This window comes from Microcebus murinus, chromosome 1 (genome assembly GCF_040939455.1).
Source record: "Microcebus murinus isolate Inina chromosome 1, M.murinus_Inina_mat1.0, whole genome shotgun sequence".
Classification (NCBI taxonomy): domain Eukaryota; kingdom Metazoa; phylum Chordata; class Mammalia; order Primates; family Cheirogaleidae; genus Microcebus; species Microcebus murinus.
Window position 1 is genome coordinate 56,021,910 of NC_134104.1, and position 24,491 is coordinate 56,046,400.

General features: G+C 33.0%; 1 protein-coding gene across 3 annotated transcripts in view; it reads right to left on the bottom strand.

Annotated features, from left to right (window-relative positions):
* Positions 1–486: 486 nt before the first annotated feature.
* Positions 487–24,491, bottom strand: part of ATG3 (autophagy related 3) — a 28,153-nt gene continuing 4,148 nt past the window's right edge. For all 3 annotated transcript variants that reach the window (XM_076001392.1, XM_076001388.1, XM_076001394.1), the window contains 10 exons: positions 22,204–22,253; positions 18,177–18,247; positions 16,711–16,818; positions 11,126–11,175; positions 8,683–8,764; positions 5,737–5,771; positions 5,318–5,473; positions 4,420–4,547; positions 2,274–2,342; positions 487–757 (listed from right to left, as the gene is read on the bottom strand). In XM_076001392.1, the coding sequence (XP_075857507.1) occupies positions 676–757; positions 2,274–2,342; positions 4,420–4,547; positions 5,318–5,473; positions 5,737–5,771; positions 8,683–8,764; positions 11,126–11,175; positions 16,711–16,818; positions 18,177–18,247; positions 22,204–22,253 (831 nt within the window). In that variant the 3' untranslated portion in view covers positions 487–675. The remainder of the gene's footprint in view (positions 758–2,273; positions 2,343–4,419; positions 4,548–5,317; positions 5,474–5,736; positions 5,772–8,682; positions 8,765–11,125; positions 11,176–16,710; positions 16,819–18,176; positions 18,248–22,203; positions 22,254–24,491) is intronic.

Below are 24,491 nucleotides of genomic sequence, written 5' to 3' on the forward strand. Positions count from 1 at the left end.
AGTAGAACACTTGCCTTTCTAAACTCCTACACTCAGATCTATAAACTGATGTGCTACAACATGTGACACAACAAGGAGATCCCTTTAAATTCTAGTATCCTACCATATAATCACAGTAGGAGAAAAATGCCTGAATCCTTAATAAAAAATAATTTTTGTGGTATCAACTTAATAAAACAATCAGGAAATAAGATAAGTAATAGTGTTTAGCATATTTCTTGGTACACAGTAAGTACTTCCTAAGCACTATTAGCAGATAGGATACCTAGAGAGAAGGGAAGAAAGAGGAAACAAGAGAAAGAAAATAGTCTAGCATATGGTATTTTCCAGTCCTAGTTTTGATAATATTACACATTTAATACCTTCTTCATAAATGTAAACCAAAAATACTCTGTCATCATTCTCTTTGAGACGTATCTTCACTTAAAGAACAGTTATTTACAGAAAATCCTATAATAACCTTTTGATAAGAAGTGAGAAAAACTATTTCTTTACACTCATTTTTATTAAACAAGTAAGGCTGGTAGTGGAACATTTTTTATTGAATGCATAAACATATAAGTCCCTTTATTAGAGAAACTGTATATATTGGTGAATATGGTCAATGGTCACATCTATGAGTTAATTCTTTAAAAATCAGAGCCAATAATTAGGATAGATTCTACGCTCTCTTCATTACATTGTGAAGTGCCTTGTGTAGTCATATTCTATTGTTGGAATGACAGCTTGTACAAATTTCAAGAAAATTAGAAGATACCTAAAGGTCTTTAGGTAAGGAAAATAACATTTGTAAAAAGTTCTGTTTTAAGCCCACATAGTAATTATCCATTTTATTAAGCAATTCATTGCTCAGAAAAAATATATGATAAAATCTTACATTAAGTCTTATTAAAGAAATTCAATCATGCAAATCTATGTCTATTTAACATGAGGTTCTCTATAACTTTAAGATTGTCTGACCACCCATTCCAATATTTCAATTTGAAACTTCTTCATGAGTTCATATAGGCACAATTACTTTGATATAGAATAAGGACAAGGCTATTCACGTAAATGAGGATAATATTTACCCACCATTCACTTGACCCTTTGACTGTTTACAAGTTTGCTAGAGTATGCTAGAAAATGAGGCAGCTTAGAGTACAAAGCACTGCAGCAAAAAAGAAAAAAATTAAATGGAAACTCTTCATAATGGACTGATTCTAGGTTAGTAGTTGTACTTGCCATAGAATCTGCTATATTAGACTGTTTTTAATAAAATCCTGAAATTTTTTCTATGTTCCACTGTACTTTGAAACATTAAGAGCTTACTTAATTTTTATTGGGGGGTAACTCATACTCTATTATGAATAATATAGAGTCTTCCAAGTTAAGTTGCTGCTTAGCCTTTAACAGATGAATGTGCCAATTATGCATAACAGTATGATTTTAGGAGTAAATGTGGCTCAGACTGAAAGTTCTTGATTTGTTTCAGTATCAAATCAGTGAAAAGTTCCTCTGAAGGACACACTTTTTTAATGATGCGAAGGTTATCCATAGCTTTAAGACAGTGGTGATCCCTTGGTCTACATTTAAACACTGAGTAGCATATACCACTAAGTCTAATATCAATCTAGCAACAAACTATTAATAATTCAAGATATCTAGCATCTAAATCATTCACTTTGCTTCTTATGAGGGCACGTACTGTAGAATCCAATAGCTTGCTTGGGCATTAACTTTAATTTATTCCTCTTGTCAACTCAAGAGAATTGTACAGGAGAAGCACAGTAAGATATAAGAAAGGTATTCTCTTCTCTGGAGAAAAATGAATATACCATATTTTAACAATCTCTAAAGCACTTCATACAGTACACTACTTTTTCATTAATCTTTGTTTAAGCTGAATTCTTTGCTTTACGGAGACCTCAGATTGACACAATCTAACTTTTATCTGATGAGAAAGCAAATTTTTTTTTTGTAACATGTTAAATTGGAAATGTACTTAAGAAGCAAATACTCATGTTATTCTAAATTAGGTTACCTTTGTAACAAGGTAGAGCTAACTGGTATACACAGGGACTTTGTTCTAATCAAGGTATACCAAACAAGGTATAACTATCACAATACAACATTTTCTAAATAAATTTAAGATTTCCAGTAGGACTTCCAGATTGGAAGGACTAAAAGAAGTTATAGGTACTATGTCATTGAGGTTACACTAAATTTCTCAAAAAGAAAAAATAAATCCTAAGAGCAATTTTGTCACCAATCACACACACAGGTAAGGATACATGTGAACTCCAAGTTCTCCCCCTCCTTCTGCAACAGTCTCAATGATTTTCTTCATCACCTCAGCATGCCTAAAAGCAAAGAACAAATCTTATTAGTGTAGCCCAATTAGAACAAAATAGGAAAAACATGTATTTGTGTTTGTGAAGACATCTACCTTATTACTGCTGGTAAATTAATCTTTAACATATAATAAAATATTTTACCCTCCACTCCCTAACAGGAAGGATTGTTGAGCCATGCAGACAGTTTTATAGGGGGAGGGGGTAATTTTTAAAAAGCTATGGTAGTCTCACAACAAGCACAATGGCATTAGTTAGCTTTCTGATAATGGGGGCAGACAGGAGATACAGAAAACCTGAGAAGGGGAAACTATGCCAAGGGATAAATGTGGAGCAATGGCTATCTGCTCTGAGAAACAAAAAAGGATCAAACTGGGCAAAATCAAAAAATCAAACGGTCAAAAAACCAAAGATATCCATAATCTTGTGATTATGACTGTTTAAATAATTACCTGAGAATAAGCCTAAACTGAAGAGGGTTCAAGAAAAGCTAATAGGACAAAGAAAAAATACAGACTTAACTCCGACCAAACAGCTATTCTAAAATGTATCTGATTCTATTTAAAATATTTTTTGGCTTTATATGAAGAAAGGTATTTATCTGAAGGTTTTTATCCTATCCACACATCTTTTCATGGCCAACTGGTACCTCTCCCACACTACAGAAAAGAGTGTTATCAAAGTTAACTATCTGGGCATATAATCTAAAAAAAAGAAAATGTACAAAAGAAATAGTCTTTCACACATACCTTGCCTTAAATAATGCCACTTCAGTTTTTGTGACTATATCCTTCATGACAGAAGCAGTCAACTTAGAATATGAGAGTAAATGTATTAGCCCAGACAGAGATCTGAAGGCACAATCCAAGCCAGCCCATAGAAAGGCCTAAAATATCCTTGAAATTTCATTTCATAGGCCCCCAGTTTTTGCCACATTTATATCCTATTCTGTAACATATTTTATTAAAAATGCTTACTATAATCACCAGTTAAATTGTTTATCTCTTTTCCTCCAACTGAATAAAATTTACACCTCAGAAAAAACATGTTTCAGTTAGATAAGCACTGTCCTAAAACCTCAAACCCAAACAGAAAAAAACAGAATAACTCTCAAAAATGAAAACCTTTTAGACTAGGTATTTCAAAACTAAAACTAATGACTCCTGAATCACCTTTCATGGTTAGCAATATTAAAGTTCTTAAAATAAATAAACTGAAGAAATAATCAAGGCTTTCCATGGGATAAAGTTTAGGAGTAAAGAGGCTGCAGAAAATGAGAAAAAGAATATTAAAGCTTTATCTTCTTTTTGGGTTTTTTTAACTAGAGGAAGGAGAAAACTCAATGTTTTATCAAATTGGTCAAAGGAATATCAAAGTTTTCATCAAAAATATTGTTACTAGTATGTTACCAGTATTTTCTAATGAACTGTGAAAGTTATCTAGGAGAAATAACTAACCCAAAGAAATTAGCATATCTTTTTCCTTTTTTTAAGAAAAATTCTGAACAAATCATGTACATTTATTTGTCCCTGTAAAAAACACATTGATACAAAGAAAATCACAAACTATAAAATGTATTTGACTTGGTAAGGCTGAAGACCTCTCAACTGAAGAATAAAGGTATACAGAAAATCCTCATACATCTCCTTTCACTAGCCATTAAGAGGAGATAACTAGGCTACCAAGAATAAGCGCAAGATTAACATTATCCTCTACATTCAGAGAAAGACACATCAATAATAGAACAAACCATTTCTACATAACGAGTATTTTTAAGTCCAAAACAGTATCTTCCTAACCATTCTGGGAGCTAAGAGAGGAGCAAAATCATGAAGATCTATTTTATAACTGAAAACAGAGAATAAGAAAATATTCTTAATATATTAGATTGGTGAGGGTTTTTCCTTTTTCTTATATATTTAACTAAGCACAAGAACACTTTTAAGGAAAATGAAAGAGAATGTTATTTGCTTAGTAAGTAAATTTTTTCTGTTAGGGTACTATGTTTATAGATATCCAAGCAATACACCCAAGAAGTATATACACACACACACACAAAAATACATATATCTCTACATATACAGACCTGCACGGGTGAACTGAACACATAGGAGGTGGTGGGAGATGAGGGTGATTTTCAATGGTCACTGTTTTCTTCACATGATCTTGACTGATGTCTTCATACATGTGCTCAACTGTTAAAGGCTGCCGTTGCTGAAAGCATAAAAAATATTTGAAATTACTATTTAAAAATTTAGCCTCAACCTCAGTTTATAATTATTCCCCCATCTTATTCACTTACAATTTAGAATTTTAGACTATGTAGAATTGTTTGGGGGAAAATTTATAATTTATTTATATTAAGAGAGAGAGGAGAAAAGTCACATAGTCAGCACATCCAGGCAATGTGTCATAGGCCACCACGTTTTGCAGAAGAGATACCACAAAAAGGAAGGTTCATGGCTGTCAAAATATTTTCTTCACTTTATAACTCATCTTTTAAGAGTATTTTATTTTCTTGCTTCCCATTTATAGTTGTAAGAATGACAGGTTAAACATGTTGATCTGATTTCAATTATTTTTTAATTCAATTAAGTTGATGAATTAAAAAGGTTTTATGTCTTAAGGGGAAAAAATAGATGTGACATGATCATTTTGTAAATGATTATATATCTAACAGATGTAATCACAAATACCAAGTTCAATTTCCCTCACATTTTAAAGGGATAAGCTTAGAGGCCAAGGAATAAATTGTAACATTATTTCTGTTTAATAATTAGCATTATTGCTATCACATTAAATAATTCATAGTTTATTCAAAATAAGAAAGAATCAAGTATAATATTAATCATAAAATTATAAAATAAATGATTTCTAAAATTTAAAAAAAAAACCATAATTTATGCCCATGGACCTAAAGAAGAAGGAATTAAACCTAACAATTTAAAACATTTACATTAAAATATATTTCTCTTTATTTTTACCTCATCATAGCCAAACAACCATAGTCGCGGTGTCTGGTAATATTTATCATAAGTGATATAAAGGTCGTAAGTTCTGGTTTGCAAAATGGCATCTTCACCTCCAGCATCAGTTTTAACTTTACAAGCTTCTACTATTTTTCTTGTGTCTAGAGTAGCCTGGAAAATAATGGAGAAATATTTACAACCATTAAATCAGTATGAATGTGACACTCTACAAAATCTATTTTTCCCATCCTATGTTGTGTTTTTTTCTCAAAAGTAAATGAACTTTAAACTCAAAGCTAAAATTTTATTTGCTATAACCAATGTAAATAAATAAAAATTTCTATGAATGATCAATATATTATTAAGAACACTATTAATATTAATCCCCAAGTTAATTCATTAAAAATTAACTAAAGAAAACTCAATTTACAAACCTCATCTGTTTCCAACAATCCACTCTCTTCATATTCTGTTATAAAAAGCAAAAAAAGATCAATCAAGTTCTAGAAAATTCCCTAACCCAAATTATATGTTACTTCAGATTATCATTCAAAAACTAGGGTTTTGCTTTTAACTGAAGATACTGAATAAGTGAGCTAATTCTATATTTCAAAAGCAGCAAATATTTCACAAGACAAAAGCCCAGAGAAAGTCAGATTGACAAGGCTTGGTCTGTGTTAGTCTATTAATAATATAAATTGACATAATAATACTGTAAAGTCTTCAGTGACTCCACAAGGCTATTTATCTAACCGCTTAAGTATGCTCATTAAAGTCTTCAGTGACTTCTACTTTGCTGCATCCAGTGGCAAATTCCCAATTTTCATCTTAATTGACCCTCTCAGGTACATCTGGCATGACTTATTCCCTGCTCCTCTGAACACTGTTTTCTTGACTTTTAACATATTTTATTTTCCTGGCCTTCCTCCCACCTCACTAGCTGCTCCTTCAGTATCTCTTATGCTGGTTTCTCTTCATCGCTTTTACTTAAACACCATAGTAACCAAGAGTTCAATTCTTGGACCTTGTCTCTTCTCTATCCACACTTACTCCTATAATGATGCCACATAGTCTCAACGGCTTTAAATGTTGATGACATCCAAATTTATTCCCTAACTGCAAACTTGGATATCTTAATTGTTTACTGGATGACGAATGGGCACTGCAAATATCATATGTCTAAAATTGAGTTCCTGACTCCCTCTCCAAAGCTAATTTACTACTCTCCCCTCACTCCTCTCTAGACATAGGCTCCTCTTCACTGTATTTTATATATGCCACACATGACCCCCACCTCAGGGCATTTGCATTCTTCTCCCAGATTTCTAAATAGCTCTCACTCACTTCCTTCCATGCTTTATTCAAATGGTATACTCTCAATTAAATTTTTCTTGACTTAAAAACTGCAATACTCATTCTCACCCCAAGGTTTCCTATCCCCTTCCCTCCTCTATTTTTCTTCCTAACACTTATAACCATCTAATACTGTATGTATTTTGCTTATATATGTCTTCCCTAATTAGAATATAAATTTCAAAAGACCATTTCTACCACCAAGAACAGTACCTGATATATACTGTATTGCTCAATATTTACTGAATAAATGAAGATTACCTTTTATATTAGATACCATCAGCATTGTTTTTTGAGCAAAATTCCATACGTAACAATTTTTTCTTAAACTCTATCCAAGGAAAATGTAAGGAACATATGAAAAGCCTGTCATATATGTAAGACAGGCCTATAGTTTGTATTCTAAAAACAGTGCTTTACTCATAGGGTTCTAGACCATCCCCCCAATTCCCAGCTTGGCCAACTGTATGCCATTCAAAGACAGATGGAATCTAGAAACAATACTTGTGCCAAAAGGTGATAAATTTAGTTTCTGACAACTGTGAGACATCCAGGTGGAAATGAAGCTGAACAAATAAATCTGAAGTTAAGGAAATCTGGGTTGGAAGTTTAGATATGGAAGTCTTGAGCATGGAGATGGTATGTGAGGGTGCTGTGAGTAATTTGTGTTACAAGTAACTCTCAGATTTCCTCAAGGAATAGGAGTTCATCATAAAAATAAGGATAACAATCTCACTAAAATTTAGGAAGAGATGTATAGCTAGTTTCGTGAGGACTTGAAAGTAATTTAGGAAACCAAAGTGAAAGGTACTTTTAATCCATGAAACACCACTTGCCATTATGGTGCTTCAACTCTACCCAGCATGATCTTCTACTTCTGTAAGCTACAAAACATATCTAGCTCACCCTAACTTCTATGTAGTTTTGGGATTCAACTACCTTACAGTCTCTAATGCCTGCCCTCTGTTTTATTTTTCCCAATATTCTTTTCCTTTTTTCAACTCTCTCTCTCTCACACACTCACTCATACACACTCTCTCTCTATATATTCATATATGTATTTTTTCATATTCATATTTAAAATCCCATAGAGAACACAATATAACTTACATACCATCTTTCATACTGCACAAACTTTTATGCCAGACCACAGTATGCCCTTACAGAAACCATAAGAATAAAATCTGGGAATGTAGAGAGTGAGCAAGAAAAAAAAATGGATTACCATGAAATAGTAACATTTAACAAATGAACCCCAAAAGAAGGGTTAGAAGAGTCAATAAAAGAAGAAAAGTTAGTGTCATAGAAATCAAAGAAGGAAAAAAAAAGAAGGATGTGGTTAACAGAATCAAATAATGCAGAAAAGGTAGTATTATATAATAGATTAAAGAAGGGGGTCACCCTGGTGATAGCTATTTCCTAATCTATTTTTATATATGTAAGGTTTCACGTGTATTAAAGATTATCATGATAACAAAATATGAAGCTTTGAATAGTCATGTATCACAGACCTTTATTACTTGGTTCTGTTAGAATAGTGGGTTTCTATCTCTTGTAATAATAATTCCCTAATACAGCAATTCTCAACTGGCAACTCTAGGAAAGTTCAAAATCTTACAGAACTGTGAGGGGATTATATGTAGTTGAAAAGGCCCCACTAAGAATCGCTATCTTTAGGTTTTAATATAAAGATATTATCAAAAAGGAGAAAGGAAATACAAAATGCACAAGCAACCTTTGTTCTGCTCTGAAATAATTAGGTTAAGAATGAATATCTTACACCTTTAAACTGCATTAAAGATTTATGACTAATATTTATCCTAGCAGAAATAATGCTATCTAAGACTATGTTCTAGATAAAATAGAAGAGTCTAAGATCAAGATAAGTTTTAAACTAAACAAAATCCTCCCTACGCTGCTAAATGTTAAAATTTAAAACTCAGTAGAGAATTTATAACCCACAAGAATCACAAATATTCCACAATTAATATTCTAATAGAATTCAAGCAAATCTAGAACACAAATACCTTCCATATCTGCAGCTTCTCCTTCATCTTCTTCTTCTTCCTCTTCACTTAGTGCTGAACAATCTTGGAGTTTTATACTGTCCTTTGAAATTATATTTGAAATCACTTAAATATGTTCATTAGTTCAAACATGGAACACCCATGAGCTAGCACAGTGAGAACTACTGTGAAAATAAGAGTGATAAGGTGGCTCTTATCCTCAAGAAACTCAAATTCCAGAGGGGATGACAAACCCACATATCAACTATTAAAAGTAATGTGTTAAGTGATATGACTGAAAATATCAAAGGTATTATGAAAGCACTAAGAGTCATCTAAGCTATTTAAATATAATTGCCAGTTGCACTCTGAATAAAACAAAATTTTTAGTTAGCCAAATCATTAGTATTAGAAAATCAGCTCAAAGTTATGTTAACCTATACACATATAATTTAAAGGAGTAAAAGTGTATATATTTATAAATCACAATAAATTTATAAGTTAAAACAAATTATAAGTCACTCACTATGTTTTTAATTTGTTAATATCCTAGCCCAATTAAGCAAGTTATCAGTTATTGGACTTTATAGTTATTACAACACATTAGATTTCAGTTCAATTTCTTAACTATTAATATATTAACACTACAATGAAAGAATGCTAACCAATGACATGCCTAATATGTAGTTATCATTTTCACAAAATACTCTGAAAATCTGAAATTAATATATTAAGTGAATAAATTGGACATCGAGTTTCACCTAAGTTATGTTTTACTTAGGGGTGGTTTTATTTACCACTAGAAGCTTAAATCATATGTACCACTCAAAACGTGAAACCACATAAGAGATACTACCAGTGTCTCGACAATTATTAGGTGAACTAGTATCTAATAAACTTATTATTAAAGTTTAACCATGCTGCTGACATTCATATATGACATAGACTACAACAGAAATTAACAACCAAGATTATTAACACTTGCATCTGAATGGCAAGTATTCTAAGTACTAGGTTATAAAAAATAATACAAATTCTATATTAAATAGGAAATGACAAGAAGATATATTCCATCTGTAAGTTATTCTAAATATTCAGACATTACCAGGACATAAGGATGTTAAGTGGATAACAAATACAATAACCATTATTGTATTTATTAAAAATTCTTGGAAGAATTACCATAAACTCATCCCAAACAATGCTATCCACATTACTCTACTGTTTATCATTCCCAAATTCTGAAGAATATACATAATGGCCACAGTAAATAAATAAGATCGTTTGAAACAGCAAAGCCACTATGTGATTTCTCCTTAGTCATTCAAACTCTCCAAACAGTCGAATTTCAAAAGTATGAATTCTCAGGCCAATGAACATAATCTTAATCCCTAGCAAGCATAAAATTATGTATTGAAAAAAGTAAAACTTGTTTTAATATCTAACACTTTCTGTTAAACCCCAGTTACAAACTGCAAAAGATTCAAACGATAAAAACACACAAAGAATATCTTGCATTAGTAACTTGCTGTAGCCAATGTTTCCATAAGAACAACAGGAACACAATTATTCCATCCAAACAGCCTATCCTCTAAGTCTGTGGTTCCCCAACCCCAGTGGCCACAGAGTTCCCTCCCCTGCCCTATCCATGGAAAAATTGTCTTCCATGAAACTGGTTCCTGGTGCCAAAAAGGTTGGGGACCACTACGCTAAGTGACTTAACTTTTTAAAAAAATAATTAAGGGTGAAGGCATATTGTATTACTTTTTTCATATACTTTTAAACAACTATAGGTATATAAGAACATGAAGACAACTATAATCAATCTATCTGAGAAATGAAAAGTAATACATACAGCCTAAAATAACTGAAAACTTGCAAGCTGAAAAATTCCACCCAATCATGTATTTTGTCCTTCCCCCCAAAAAATCAGACAATGAAACTTAACTGATTTAGCTTTCATTCATCCAAAATGTGATGAGTTTGAATAAGCTAAAGTTTGTATCTAAATTTTCAAAAACAAAAACCTCCAAATTACGATTAATTTAAGAAAATACATACATAAGAATTGCTTACAATATTTAAACATTAATGTCATTAGCATCTACTGATTAGCAAGTAGATACCCCCCACACACAAATAATCTATTTACATATTTGGTACCAAATATACTTAAAAAGAAAAAGCCATCTCTTTTAAACTTGCCTAGAAGTCTTTCTAATTACTGAAAATTAGTAGTTTGTATAGGTTACAATCTCAAAAATGTTTTTCTTAACAATACTATTAAGAAAATAAGAGAAGCATTAGAAAGCAATAGTGTTTTGGTATGCTGATATAGAAAAATGAGAGGAGGAAAAATAGCTGGAATTTAAGAGTTTGTATAAGAAAGAGATGAGTGATCTTAAAATATATATACACATAAGCATAAGCATTACATTTAGAAATATAACTAATTAACCAATACCTTGCTTTCCAGTGTAATCTCCTTAACTGCTTCAGTTATTCCTGCAATACCTGTTTAAGATTCAACAGAAAATAATTAAAATTAAATTGTAAACATCCTATTTACTTGATTAAAGCAATATAAAAAACACTTAAGGCCGGGCGCGGTGGCTCACGCTTGTAATCCTAGCACTCTGGGAGGCCAAGGCAGGCGGATTGCTCAAGGTCAGGAGTTCAAAACCAGCCTGAGTGAGACCTCGTCTCTACTATAAAAATAGAAAGAAATTAATTGGCCAACTAATATATATATATATAAATTAGCTGGGCATGGTGGCTCATGCCTGTAGTCCCAGCTACTTGGGAGGCTGAGGCAGGAGGATCACTTGAGCCCAGGAGTTTGAGGTTGCTATGAGCTAGGCTGACGCCACGGCACTCACTCTAGCCTAGGCAAGAAAGCGAGACTCTGTCTCAAAAAAAAAACCAAACACTTAAAGTTATCTAAATTCTCATAACTCCTCTGAAATACTAAGGCAAATATTAGTAGCATCTTTATAAATGAACTCCAGTAGGAATAAATAATCTCGAAGGCACCTCTTTCAAATTAAAAAGCATATACTAATTGATTGTTTTACCATGAATTATCCTATTCTATCATTCTTCCTTGTTTGAGTCTCTATCACAATATTTTCTAAATGAACAGATTAAGAGACTATACGATTTATATTTTAATGAAATCTGCATCAGAATTTTCTCAAAAAGATATTGTTTATCTTGATACCGGTTGAGTGTCCCTTACCTGAAATGCTTGGGACCAGAAGTGTTTCAGAATTCAGATTTTTTGGATCTTGGAATATTTGCATAAATATTTACCAGTCAAGCATCCCTAATCTGAAAACCCAAAATGCTCCAATGAGCATTTTCTTTGAGCATCATAATCAGCACTCAAAAAGTTTTGGAATTTGGAGCATTTCAAATTTTGGATTTTTGGATTACGGATACTCAACCTGTAAACTATTTGCTTTAGAAATCTAGGACATTCAAAGATAGTATCATATCATACTTACATGGGGCTTTCTACTAAGTGTTTCCACATTTTATTTAATCCTTACAAACATTATACTGTGTGAGGCAGTTAGAGTGCCTGTGTGCCAAATGAAGTCCCCAGAGAGGTAAAATAATCTGCTTGTGTCTCACACCCAGTTAAATGAAGAAACTGTGGTAAAAATCCATACATGTTGACTTTTTGTTCAATTCTCTCTCTGGCATACCTCACTAAGCAAATACCTCAGAACCTACTTGTCTCAATGAAAGTATTAAGCAGGTTAGTACCACCAGTCAGCTACATAACATTTCTAACTCAAAATACCTGTCAGTGTTCTCAAATAGTTTAACAAGAATGGGAAATACAGTAAGACAAAAGTAGCTAAAGTTACTACACAATAAAACCCAAATACAAAATATGCTTAGCTCCTTTGTTAATCTTTTAAAATTTTGGTATATTTAACATGCCTAAATCAAAGAATTTCATAAATGGAAGATGTAGTGTAAAGCTACACTAGTGTAAACCTTTTACTTCATAGTTTTTCTAGAAATTACTATATAATAGATATGATTATTTCATAACATTAAATCCAAATTGTAATGAATTGATAGTACAAATGATTCACTGAATCCTACATATAAAAACAAAGAAAATATATCTCTTCAATTTGTCAAAATAATTATATGTAGTAGTATCCCAATAAATCAGACTTTTCTAAAACAAAGACATAATTGGTAAAGGAAAATGAAAGCTCAAATTATTCTAATGAGGGTAATATTCTTAAGGGTTGTGATGGTTAATTTTATGTCAACTTGGCTAGGTTGTGGTGGCTAGATGTTTGGTCAAACACCAGTCTAAATGTTGCTATAGGCTGGGCATGGTGGCTCATGCCTGTAATCCTAGCACTCTGGAAGGCCGAGGTGGGCGGATCGCTCAAGGTCAGGAGTTCAAAACCAGCCTGAGCAAGACCCTGTCTCTACCAAAAAAAATAGAAAGAAATTAACTGACCAACTAAAAATATATACAAAAACAACAACAAAAAAATTAGCCAGACATGGTGGCTCATGCCTGTAGTCCCAGCTACTTGGGAGGCTGAGGCAGAAGGATCACTTGAGCCCAGGAGATTGAGGTTGCTGTGACCTAGGCTGACGCCATGGCACTCACTCTAGCCTGGGCAACAAAGTGAGACTCTGTCTCAAAAATAAATAAAATAAAATAATAAAATAAAATAAATAAAATAAAATAAAATAAATGTTGCTATAAAAGTATATTTTAGATGTGACAAACAATTAAATAAGTAGACTAGGTAAAGCAGATTATCCTCCACAATGGAGGGGAAGCTCATCCAATCAGTTTAAGGCCTCAGAAGACCCAGGACCTCCAGAAGGAGGAAATTCAGCCTCCAAATTGCCTTAGGATTCAAGCTGCAACATCAATACTTCCCTGAATTTCCAATGTCTGTCGTGCCCTGCAGAATTCAGACTTGCCAGCCCCTGTAATCATGTGAGCCAATTCCTTAAATAAATCTATCTACCTATATCTATACCTATACCTATGCAGTTATCCCCACTTATCTGTGGGGAATCCATTCCATGATACCCAGTAGATGCCTGAAACCACAGATAGTACTAAACCCTATGTACAGTATACATGCAATTGATCTGATAGCCAATACAGCTACTAAGTGACTAATGGGTAAGTAATGCACAGCACAGATATGCTGGACGGAGGGATGATTCACATCTTGGGCAGGATCGGGTGGGACGGCAGGAGATTTCATCTCACTACTCAAAACAATATGCACTTTAAAACTGATGAATAATTTCTAAAATTTTCCATGTAATATTTTTGGATGGTGGTTGTTCATGTTTAACTCAAATTACAAAAAGCAAAAGCATGGATAAGATGGGGACTCTGTTTCTCTGGAGAACCGTAACTAATACAAGGGCTAATAGAAAAAAATAAATAAATAGGAAAAAAAGGGATGAAACAAAGGGAACTAAGTTGACTAAGGAACCAGCACCTGGCCTTATACATCAGTTGGAAGCATTGCTTTAACCAAATTAAGATATAATTTGCAGTGGTTTGAACGTCCCCTCCAAAATTCATGTTGAAATTTAATCACTTTGGTACCGTGCTCACTGGCCGCGAAACTTTGCTCACAGCAGGCACTCATAGTCTGCACAATAGTTTGTGCTGTGCATTGACGATGAATCTGTTTTGCTCTTGTGTGGTGAGAAAAGCTTTAAAGCACTGAAAGCTTGTTTTACTTTATAGGCAGCTTTACTTGTAATGTAAATCAGAATAGGTAACATATACATATATGTTTTCATTATGTTATTTTTAAATGTTCACAATTTTATTTTGATAAATGAAAAATTAGAAAACTCATAACACAGCTGTCAGCTAAAGTTGAGGCTTGACTATGGGCATTCATCTGTGGCTGTCGACTAGCTTGTACTGAAGTGGTTAACCACCATTGTAATGGTATTAAAAGGTAGGACCTTTAAGAGGTGATTAGATCATGAGGGGTCTGCCCTCTTGAATGGATTGGGATCATTATTATGGAAGTAGGATAGTTATCTTGGGACTGGATTCCTGATAAACAGATGAAGTTCAGCCCCCATCCTCTCTCTCACACATCCTTCTTTACTAAGTGATGCCTTCTGCCATGTTATGATGCAGCAAGAAGGCCCTCACCAGATATGGCCCTTGGATCTTGGACTTCTCAGCCTCCAGAACCGTTAGCCAAATAAATCTCTTTTCTTTATTCATTACTCAGCCGGGCATTCTGTTATGGCAGCAGAAAATAAATTAAGACATAGTTTAAAGCTAAAATTCGATGAGTATCTGTCATAAACATTAGCTAGAATTTATTACACTAAATGAACTGTAGTATAATACTATGTTATTATATTTTCCATATATGAAAATGATGTTATTTGTTCCTTATTACTAGGGAAAACTTTTTTAGTTGTCAGTTGAATTTCTGTAGATTTTTGTCAATCTAATCATATTGACACCTACTTATCTCTGTGATAAATAACTTTGAAATACACACCTGGGTTTTGGGACAGTGATTAAGAAATATATTACAACTAGACAACAGAAGAACTCATTAACTTGACATCAGAAACAGTGCTAGAACAATGGTTCTAGCCAGTCAGCAGAGAATGTACTATACTACTGATGTGCTGCCAACATCTTTCAGCCACAGGAAAACTAAAGCAGAATATAGTTCACAGACTTTAGAAAGATCTAAAAAAGAAAAAGAAAGAAAAAAAAAAGTCTACCAGCAACTACTCCGTGGGAGAAAAAAAGGATCATTTTTGAAATTATTTTAAAAAGCTGTTCAATCTGTTATTTCCTCTAGGCCTTGATATAACAATATATAACTCATTAATAAGCAAGTTAAGTTTCAGATTAAGGAGCTCAAGTCCTCAATCTGTGCCTATAATATCCATAAAGAAACAAATGGGAGGATTTCTTATACAGATATAAGAGAAACTGAATGAAGGAGGTACTTTTACTTGTGCAGATTACTTAGCCCTCTGTCTACTGCAATTGAGTCTCAATGGGGGGCAGCAATTTTTCCCCTCATGGAATATTTAATAATGTCTGGAGGCATCCTTGGTGGTCATAACTAGGGAATGCTGCTGGCATCTCTAGAGGCCAGAGATACTGCTAAACATTATACAATGTACAGGAAATAAAGAATTATCTGGTCCAAAATGTCAATAGCACCAAGGTTGAGAAAACTCTGCTTTATTACTACTGCTGAGGATATATATCTCCTAGTCTTTGGGACTTAGAAGAAGAAAACTTGGTTTTAGTACCATGGATTTAAATTTAGAACACATTTTCTTCATCAAAACTAAGTCATAAACAGTAGTTAGCTACTACAGCAGCACACAGTAATAGTTACATAAATATAATGGTAAAATAGGATTTTAGGACTTGGAATAAAAAAGCTTATTTAGAGTTTCAAACATACACTTGTGAAAGCCTTGAATTCAATTTAACAAATATTTATTGAACTTCTATATCATACACTGTGATAGATAATTGAGAATTCAACAATGAATCTCTACCTTCACAGAGCTTATAGTACTGAAAATTTTTTCAGTAGTCATTCAAAAAATAATTATTAAATACTTTTAGATGCCAGTTCTCTAGTTAAAATAAATATGAGCACAGTTTCTGTCATCTAAGGGATCATATCCAGCAATGAAATAACATGTAAGAGATTCTAAAGCAAAGTAGTATGCATATTCAGTATTTCTGATTGCCTTTATTTTTTCCTCTCTTTATTTAGAAATAAAAAAATATGGATTTTCCAAATTGCAACTGAAGTAGTAGGTACTATAGAAATTTAGCATACTCCAAGGGCACTTTTTTCCTCTTTTTTTTCTAATTTGTCCCTTTGCTTTTTTCATGTAAAAGCCTACTGGGACAAAATTGTGCTTTTATATATCCTCTTTTTTTTAATCAGAGCTGTTATAAAAGGTTGTAAAAGAGTTTAACACAATTTAAACTAAGTATATGCCATTCTATTTTCCTCTTACCTGTGTTGTGGTATGTGTCTACCCAGCCCCCATCACCATCATCTTCTTCAATAATAGCTTCCAATTCATCTGAATATTCCATCTGTTTGCACCGCTTATAGCATGGCACTATTAAAAAAAAAAAAAAAAAAAGATGACAGCACAGCAAATACAGTTCCTAGCACATAATCTGCTAATCATAAATCCATTAGAAAGATAGTTTAGTCCCTAAAATATAATATTTACGCCAACAAAATATTAAGTGAATATATTTTACTTTTAATGAAAGTGATTAAAAGTTATATTCAGGCCACAGACACATAATTATTTGACTACATTCATCTTTCCCTAAATTCCATTGTCAGAAGACAAGTAGAAAGGCTCTGTTGGGAGTTATCTATGCAATTTTTTACCATGATGGTCTGTGAAGAACAGCAGGCCAAAGCCAGAGATGTCAGATGTCATTGTTCAATTTCGGGCTAAAGAATAATACCTTATTTTAGTGGCTTTACTCTCATAATGTGGTACCACCTGTCATACTCCGAGGTGGCAGAGGTGACCTCTGGTTTTCAATGCTAAGATAATATTGAATATGAATTTCATGATTCATATTTAAGTATCAGTTATTCACAATAAACAGGTTAAAATTGACCAAATTGCTAAATTTTACTTCCTTATACAACATTGGTACAAAGTACTCCACACAGCAAATTTGTCAATTAACAGGTATTATTATTCATAAGCCTAAAATTGAACAATTATAAGGTAAAAACATTATGATGTAGGTCAAATTATAATTAATCTCCTGATTTTTTTTAAGTAGGATATAAATTATTATTCCTAATAAAAACTATGATCCAGGAAAGAAAAAAACTGCTGTTTTGTATATATTATTTTCTCCTTTCCTTAAGTTAATTAGAATAAAAATCAATGTACTGTTTGATTAATTAGGGACTTTAACACCTTTTGGATGTTGTTTTTAAATTAACTTCATACAACACTACCTGTTTCAAAACATTTTTTGGGCCTATAGGCAATCCTTCAATGAATGGCACAATGGATAACGAAACTTTACCTTTGAGCTTTTAAATGTCAAAGATAGAAACAATTTCATTTTCCATGAAAAATTTAAGTCTAAAGAAATTTATTAAAATCAAATATCTAAACAGATTATGATCATAAAATCAACTTTAAAAAATCCAATTAGAGTAACTCCAACTTTTCTTAGGGATCTCCTCCTTAGTAGCTTTATAACTCGATCTTTTGGCAAAAACAAATAACAAAAAGGAACAGATAAAAATCAACAAAGGAAAAAAATATCCCAGCAATAGAAAGCCTGAAGCTTCATTCATTTCCAAATTTCTGTCTGGGAGAAGCTATAAGCACAGCTTTAAGTCAAAATTAGGATATGTGCTAAGAGTTTTTCTTTTTGTTGATTTAATATAACTCTGTGCAAAATTTACTAAGGTATACAACATAATTCTTACCATTTTTGGTAACCAAAAATTGTTTGCCTGTTGGTAGGTATGCCTTCACTTTCACCTCCTCCCCCGTAGCCCTTTAAAAACAGTGAAAAGCACCAAAATACAAAATATATTTTAAAAGGCAAATACAGAACAGAAGATATTACATATAAATTTCAAAACTAAAGAACCTACACTCCTGAGAAAACTTTTTTTAGCACTGATATGGGAAGGACACCACATGTCAGGGCATGGAAAGCACAACAATAATATAAGTGCAACATACTGATACAGAGCTAACAGAATTAGGATTGAATATTAGACCAAAAAGGTAGAATAATAGAGAATTTATTAAGCAGCTATTATGTTTGCCTCTAAACAAAAAGAAAATGCTGCTCTAAGAAGCTATAGTCTTCTGTATAATCTCTCATATTTTTACTTCTAAAGTACTGTTCATCTTGAGAACAAAGCAAAAAAAAAAAAAAAGGCTGCATGATATTACATAACAATGTAGGTGTTTGGCAAAATCTGTTCCTGCCACTGTGTTAAAATTGGAACTAAGAGACAAAAGATGCTCCGAGTAATATTGAGAATAATAATGCTTGAAAATAAATAAGAAAACCCTTTTACTGAGTGCTTGTTATATATATAGGACTTAGAACTACAACCTGCATTATTTTCAATTAATCCTCATTAACTCTAAAAGGTAGGTAATATTAATATTCCTGTTTTAGAGGCAAGTAAACTAAAGCTTGAAGAGATCAAGTTGCCCACAGTCACAAAATCAGAAGGTGGAAGAGCCAGGATCAAGCCAAGCAACCCCAGGGCTCCTACTCTTGAATACTCCTTCCTCTGTGGGTCAGAGCCAACTGTAACATTACTGAGCTACTCTGGCATCTGTCATTAAGAACTGTTCAAAGATTCTTCTGCTGGTCATCTATTGGAATTGGTCAGAGCTGGGGTGAGCATAAATTTGAAGTTCTGCTGCTTTTCTAAGCTTCAGTATGAAGTTCAAACCACAGATTTGAGTACAATATAAAGCGAGGAAACGCATAAATATCATTTGACAGCCTTCTAGGTTTTTTTGACTAGTCCCATGCGTCAAATTCAATGATGTCATGGCAATGTCTGGAGATCTAAAAGAAGTTGTTAAAATAAGATCATGATAGCACTTGTGGACATTAAGCATGAAAATAATCTGTTTCAAGCACTGATTTAAAATGAATTGTCCCTTTGGCTCAGCAATTCAGCCAGAAGTATGGACACTGAAGTGGAGGATAATTGAGTTCTAAATTAGAATAAAATTATTGCAACTATTGTGATAGTTGCAATAAAACAGAAATGTAAACCAACAGTACCTGCTAAAAGATCCTGTCCATATATACAACACTCTATAACAATCCTATAAATCAAACACTTAAACTATTTAGATAATTAATGGCTATGACAAAGATATCTCAATAAAGACAATGCATATCTATCATATTGAAAAAATGCTAAATCAGTTCTTTTCACAAAATGAATATCATGTTAAATTTTATATACCTATTTGACTTGAACTATATTTAGGTCATTAAATATGAAATGTCCAATTTTGAAACACAAGTGTAGTTTATTATATCTTAAACAAGCAGGACAATTAATCAAAGTATGCACCTATCAACACAGTTTTGCCATCTTAACAGTAGCCTATTTATGCCAACAGCAAAGAAGCCCAGAGAGCAAGTGGCAATGAAATCACAAAAGGCATTTCCACAGCTTGTTGAGAATTGAATATTTTTTCTTGCAAGCAGCAGTCCAAAGCCTAGAAAAAGTGGTAACCAGTTAGTGCAAGGTCTGGTGAATACGGTGGATGACAGAGAGTTCCCAAGACCAGGTGCTATAGTTTGAGCAGTACTGTTCGTGAGACATGTGACTGAGCATTGTCTTGCAAGAATACTGGCCTGTCTCTATTGACCAATCTCAGATGCTCACAAGCATCCTCATCATTTCACCGAATTGGTTGCGGTAGACATTTGCTCTAATTGATTGACCAGGTTTCATGAAGCTGTAATGGATAATACCAGCACTGGACCAACCAACCTGATACAGGTCCATGGCCTGTTAGGAAATGGCCATGTATGACCACCTGAGCTCTGCAACATTCCCCCCCCATGACACCCCACCCCTCAGTCCGTGGAAATATTGTCTTCCATTAGCTTTTTTGGATGAATATTCGATTTTAGACTGTGTTTTGGCACTTCATCTTGACCCAACCATTGTGCCGAATGCTTGCGATTGTCAAAAAGAATCCATTTTTCATCACGTATAACAATACGGTGTAGAAATGGTTGGGCTTTATGTCATGACAGCAAAGAAAGGCAAGCTTTGAGATGATTTCTCTTCTGATGTGATGTTCATTTAATTCATGTGGAACCCATCTATCTAGCTTCTTAACCTTGCTGATTTCAAATGCTCCGATATTGCTGGAATAGTAACCTCAAACCTTGCTGCTAATTCATGTGGAGGTTGAGATGGATTCACTTTCACTACAGCTTTCAGTTCATCATTAACCACCTTGGTCTCAGGTTGCCCACAAGGCTCATCTTCAAGATTAAAATCACCAGAACAAAACTTCACAAACCATCAATGCACTGCATGTTCCTTAACCACATACTTCCCAGGCACTTTGTTGATATTTCAAGCTGTCTGCACTGCACTGGTTCCACAATGGAACTCATATTCAAAAATAACACAAATTTTTGACTTATTCATGGTTTCACAAAAATTGCTCTAAAAAACTTTTGAAAGATAATCACAACCTTAAATGTGCATTTGAAAGACTGAGGGTGAACCTTCACTATAAAAATAAAATAAGAAGTGTCGAAGTGAAATGTCAAGAGATATTAAGTGGCAAACTTAGAACTTAAGGAAATCAGACATTTCATACTTAAAACCTAAATATATAATTCATAGATCAGACCTTAGCCAAATATAGTTTAAAGAGAAAATTTAGGATAGAGAAAGAAAAAAAAAACACCCTTACTAAATCAGAGAGCTTCTATGATATGAGCTCAATATTAAATATGGAACAAAAATACATGCAGGAAGGAAAAAGACATAAAAATAATGATTCTGATATTTTGGTCTTTTTTAGTATCTAAGAAATAATGCTCTAGATCCTCAGTCCCCAACGCCTGGGCTGTGACCTGGTATAGGTCCACAGCCTGTTAGGAAATGGCCATGTATGACCACCTGAGCTCTGGAACATCCCCCACCCCCCGCCCCCATGACACCTCACCCCTAGGTCCGTGGAAATATTATCTTCCATGAAACCAGTCCCTGGTGCCAAAAAGATTGGGGACTGCTGCCCTAGATGATTAAAAAGCAACTGATAAAAAGCAGTGACAACTGTTTCAGGTACAAGTTAAATATAAAAATGAAGGGGAATAAAATAGGCCACAGATGAAAGAGAGTTCCAACTCTGGTTTAAAAGAGCTTATTTATTTAAGCTCTTTAGATACTAGGAAAACATTATCACAATGAGACCCTTGTTGATTATAGAACCCTTACCCACAATCAAAACTGTATCTTTCCACTATGATTGAAAAAAATGTCATTAAGGAAAAAAAAAAAAAGTAACAAGTTGAAGCACCTACATCCAAACAACGTGGTTAATTCTAAGTTAAATAAAATAGTTCTGCCAGTATTGGGATCACTTTTTCAGCTACTGTCAGGGAGTTTTTACCACAATTACTTGAAAGTAATGAAACTACATTTATTTTAAAGAATTGTTTATTATTTGGGATACTTTAAAATATAATAGTAAAGGAAGTAAATACATTTATCTCAAATATGTCCATCTTTTGGGCTAATACAAGAAAATAAAATAGGTATAACACCCACTTGTTCTTCCTTTATTTTGAGTATCACTGGGGTACTGTTTTAACAGAAAAATCTACTGGAAGAAAGTTAAATAGGTCATTCTAATTTTCATGCATTAACTTATTTTGCCATAATTCTGAAGCCATACCTTTTACTAATTTTCTATTCTTTGCTCAATATTACTTACCATTGCCATGTGGGACAGTGGTGGACTAAGTGATCTCCAGCTGCCACAAACTATTCAGGATTTAGAAGGAATATGAAAAAAAGGGGGGGAAATTGAACATCACTGAATATACGGTAGTCAAATACCAAAATGATTATCCTGGGTAACTCTGATACCTAATAATCAATTAAAATGCAAACAGCACCAAACCTGCTTTGCAACCTTGAGACTTATTTCTATTATTATTAATCTGCAAAAATTTTTAACACCTATGAAATTTAAATTCATTTTGGAAGAAAAAAACACACTGAGTACTATTTTTAAAAAATTTAATTTTTATCACTGGATTTAAAAATGCAAAAAGCATGATATCATGAAACTAATAAAAGTAAGGCTACAAGATTTAAAATGTCAAAATCCACTTTAAGAATAAATAAAATGTGAGATTCTTGCCAATGATTGACATTCAATAAAAATCTGAAAAAAATACTAAATAGATACAGGTCTATAATGAGAACCTACTTTATTAGATCACAGTGCACAGTTTTTCTTCTTTCTCTTTTATTATTTTTAAAAATTTAAGCAATGGCTAATTTTGAAAAGTTTTCATACTCTTAAAGAAATCATTAATAAGAGAGAATTGCAGTGCCAAACAATGAGAAAAAAGTTAGAAGCGTTTGGATTGCCTCTTTAAACACCTACAAAATTAAGAAATTGAATCCTCTAACAAAACTTTGGACTTTCTGGGTAAGCTGAACTGTGCTTGTTTTTCTTCAGAAATAAAAACTGGACTCAGGGAGTAACAGTTTAGTTTACGTGAACATGAAACGAAGGACAGAAATCCTGCTTATTTCTGAGAGCAGAAAATGAAAGTCTGTTCAGCATAACTGCAGTGTCTCAATTCAACAATATGCACACATACTTTCCCAATTACTTCTATTTCACAATAGCTCTAACTTAAAAGTTGTATTGTTCATGGGTTTATTACGCAGCAAAAAATCACAATATATTTAATTTTCTAATGCTTTTCTGAGAAAGCAAGCCTATATAAAATACTGCATCTTGAGAGTAAAATTCTATCAAATAAGAATTTTGAGAATAACCTCTTTTAAGATGAATCATTAGCAAGATATAGCAACTATATCCCCAAAAGAAACTTTATAAATGTTTCTGTTCTATTTCTATTTATAAATGTTTCTGTTCTTTCATTTCAAATAATCTTTGTATTAAACTTGTTGTAAAGACAAAAACCAAAATGAAAACAATAGTTTCCTCCTCCAGTTTTAAACATTTGGGGGTCACTGCAACCAAATGTAGTATTTAGTTCTGTAGTTATCAGGAACTAACTTACTACCACCAAGAGTAATCGTTTAAACAAAATGCAAGCAAAACAAAGAATTAAAAATAAAAAAATTCTTTAACTATATTGCCTCGAGGTAACAAGACTCTAATATTTTATCCCTCTAGCAGCATCTATTTAAAAAAATATCACAAACACTAGATAGTAAGGTAAATTATAAAAAACATAGAATTGCACCAATAATTAGTACATGTGTACATTTGCCCTCATTAGCAATGGTTGTCACTACCTGCTTCATATATTCAAGTGAAATAAAATGTAAGCTATACACAAATTTCTAATTGATCAATATTACCTGCAGCAGCTTTCTCGTCATCATTAAATGCTCTGTGAGATTATCAACATATATTCTGACTCACTCCAACAAGGCAGAATCAATATTTATATACTGGTGAGCAACTCTATTCCTCAAGCTACCCTCTATTAATAGTATTCTACTTAATCAAATCATATACACATCTAAATTAAAGTATTTTTTCAGATAACACGCTATTAGATACTGGCTGCCCCTCTTTTTAAATACAATATTACCACACCTCTTAATGAAAACAGAAAGATAGCTGGAGTCTGAGAGGCAGAAACCCAGAAATAGTAAGAGGAAACAAATGAACAAATCAACTCAGTATACAGTATTTACCTAAAGCAAATGAAGCCTTCCCATTTTCCTTCTCCAGGTCCATTCTAATCTTAACTCAAACCTATCATTGTGCTCTATCCCAAGCCAACATTATGTGCTTTCGTACCCAGCTGGATTAGTTTTGCCTTGGATTTTTTTTAAAAAGGGGGAAATTGATAAATTGTTTCATAATGTAATTATGTGTAACAGGTATTCATTCTAGGATGAATTCCTGTTTTAAACAGTTTAATTCTATACAATGACCACAGACTTGAATCTCTAACTCCAAACTCGGTTTAATTTGGCATTTGAAGTTAAATTAATGAAACTTAA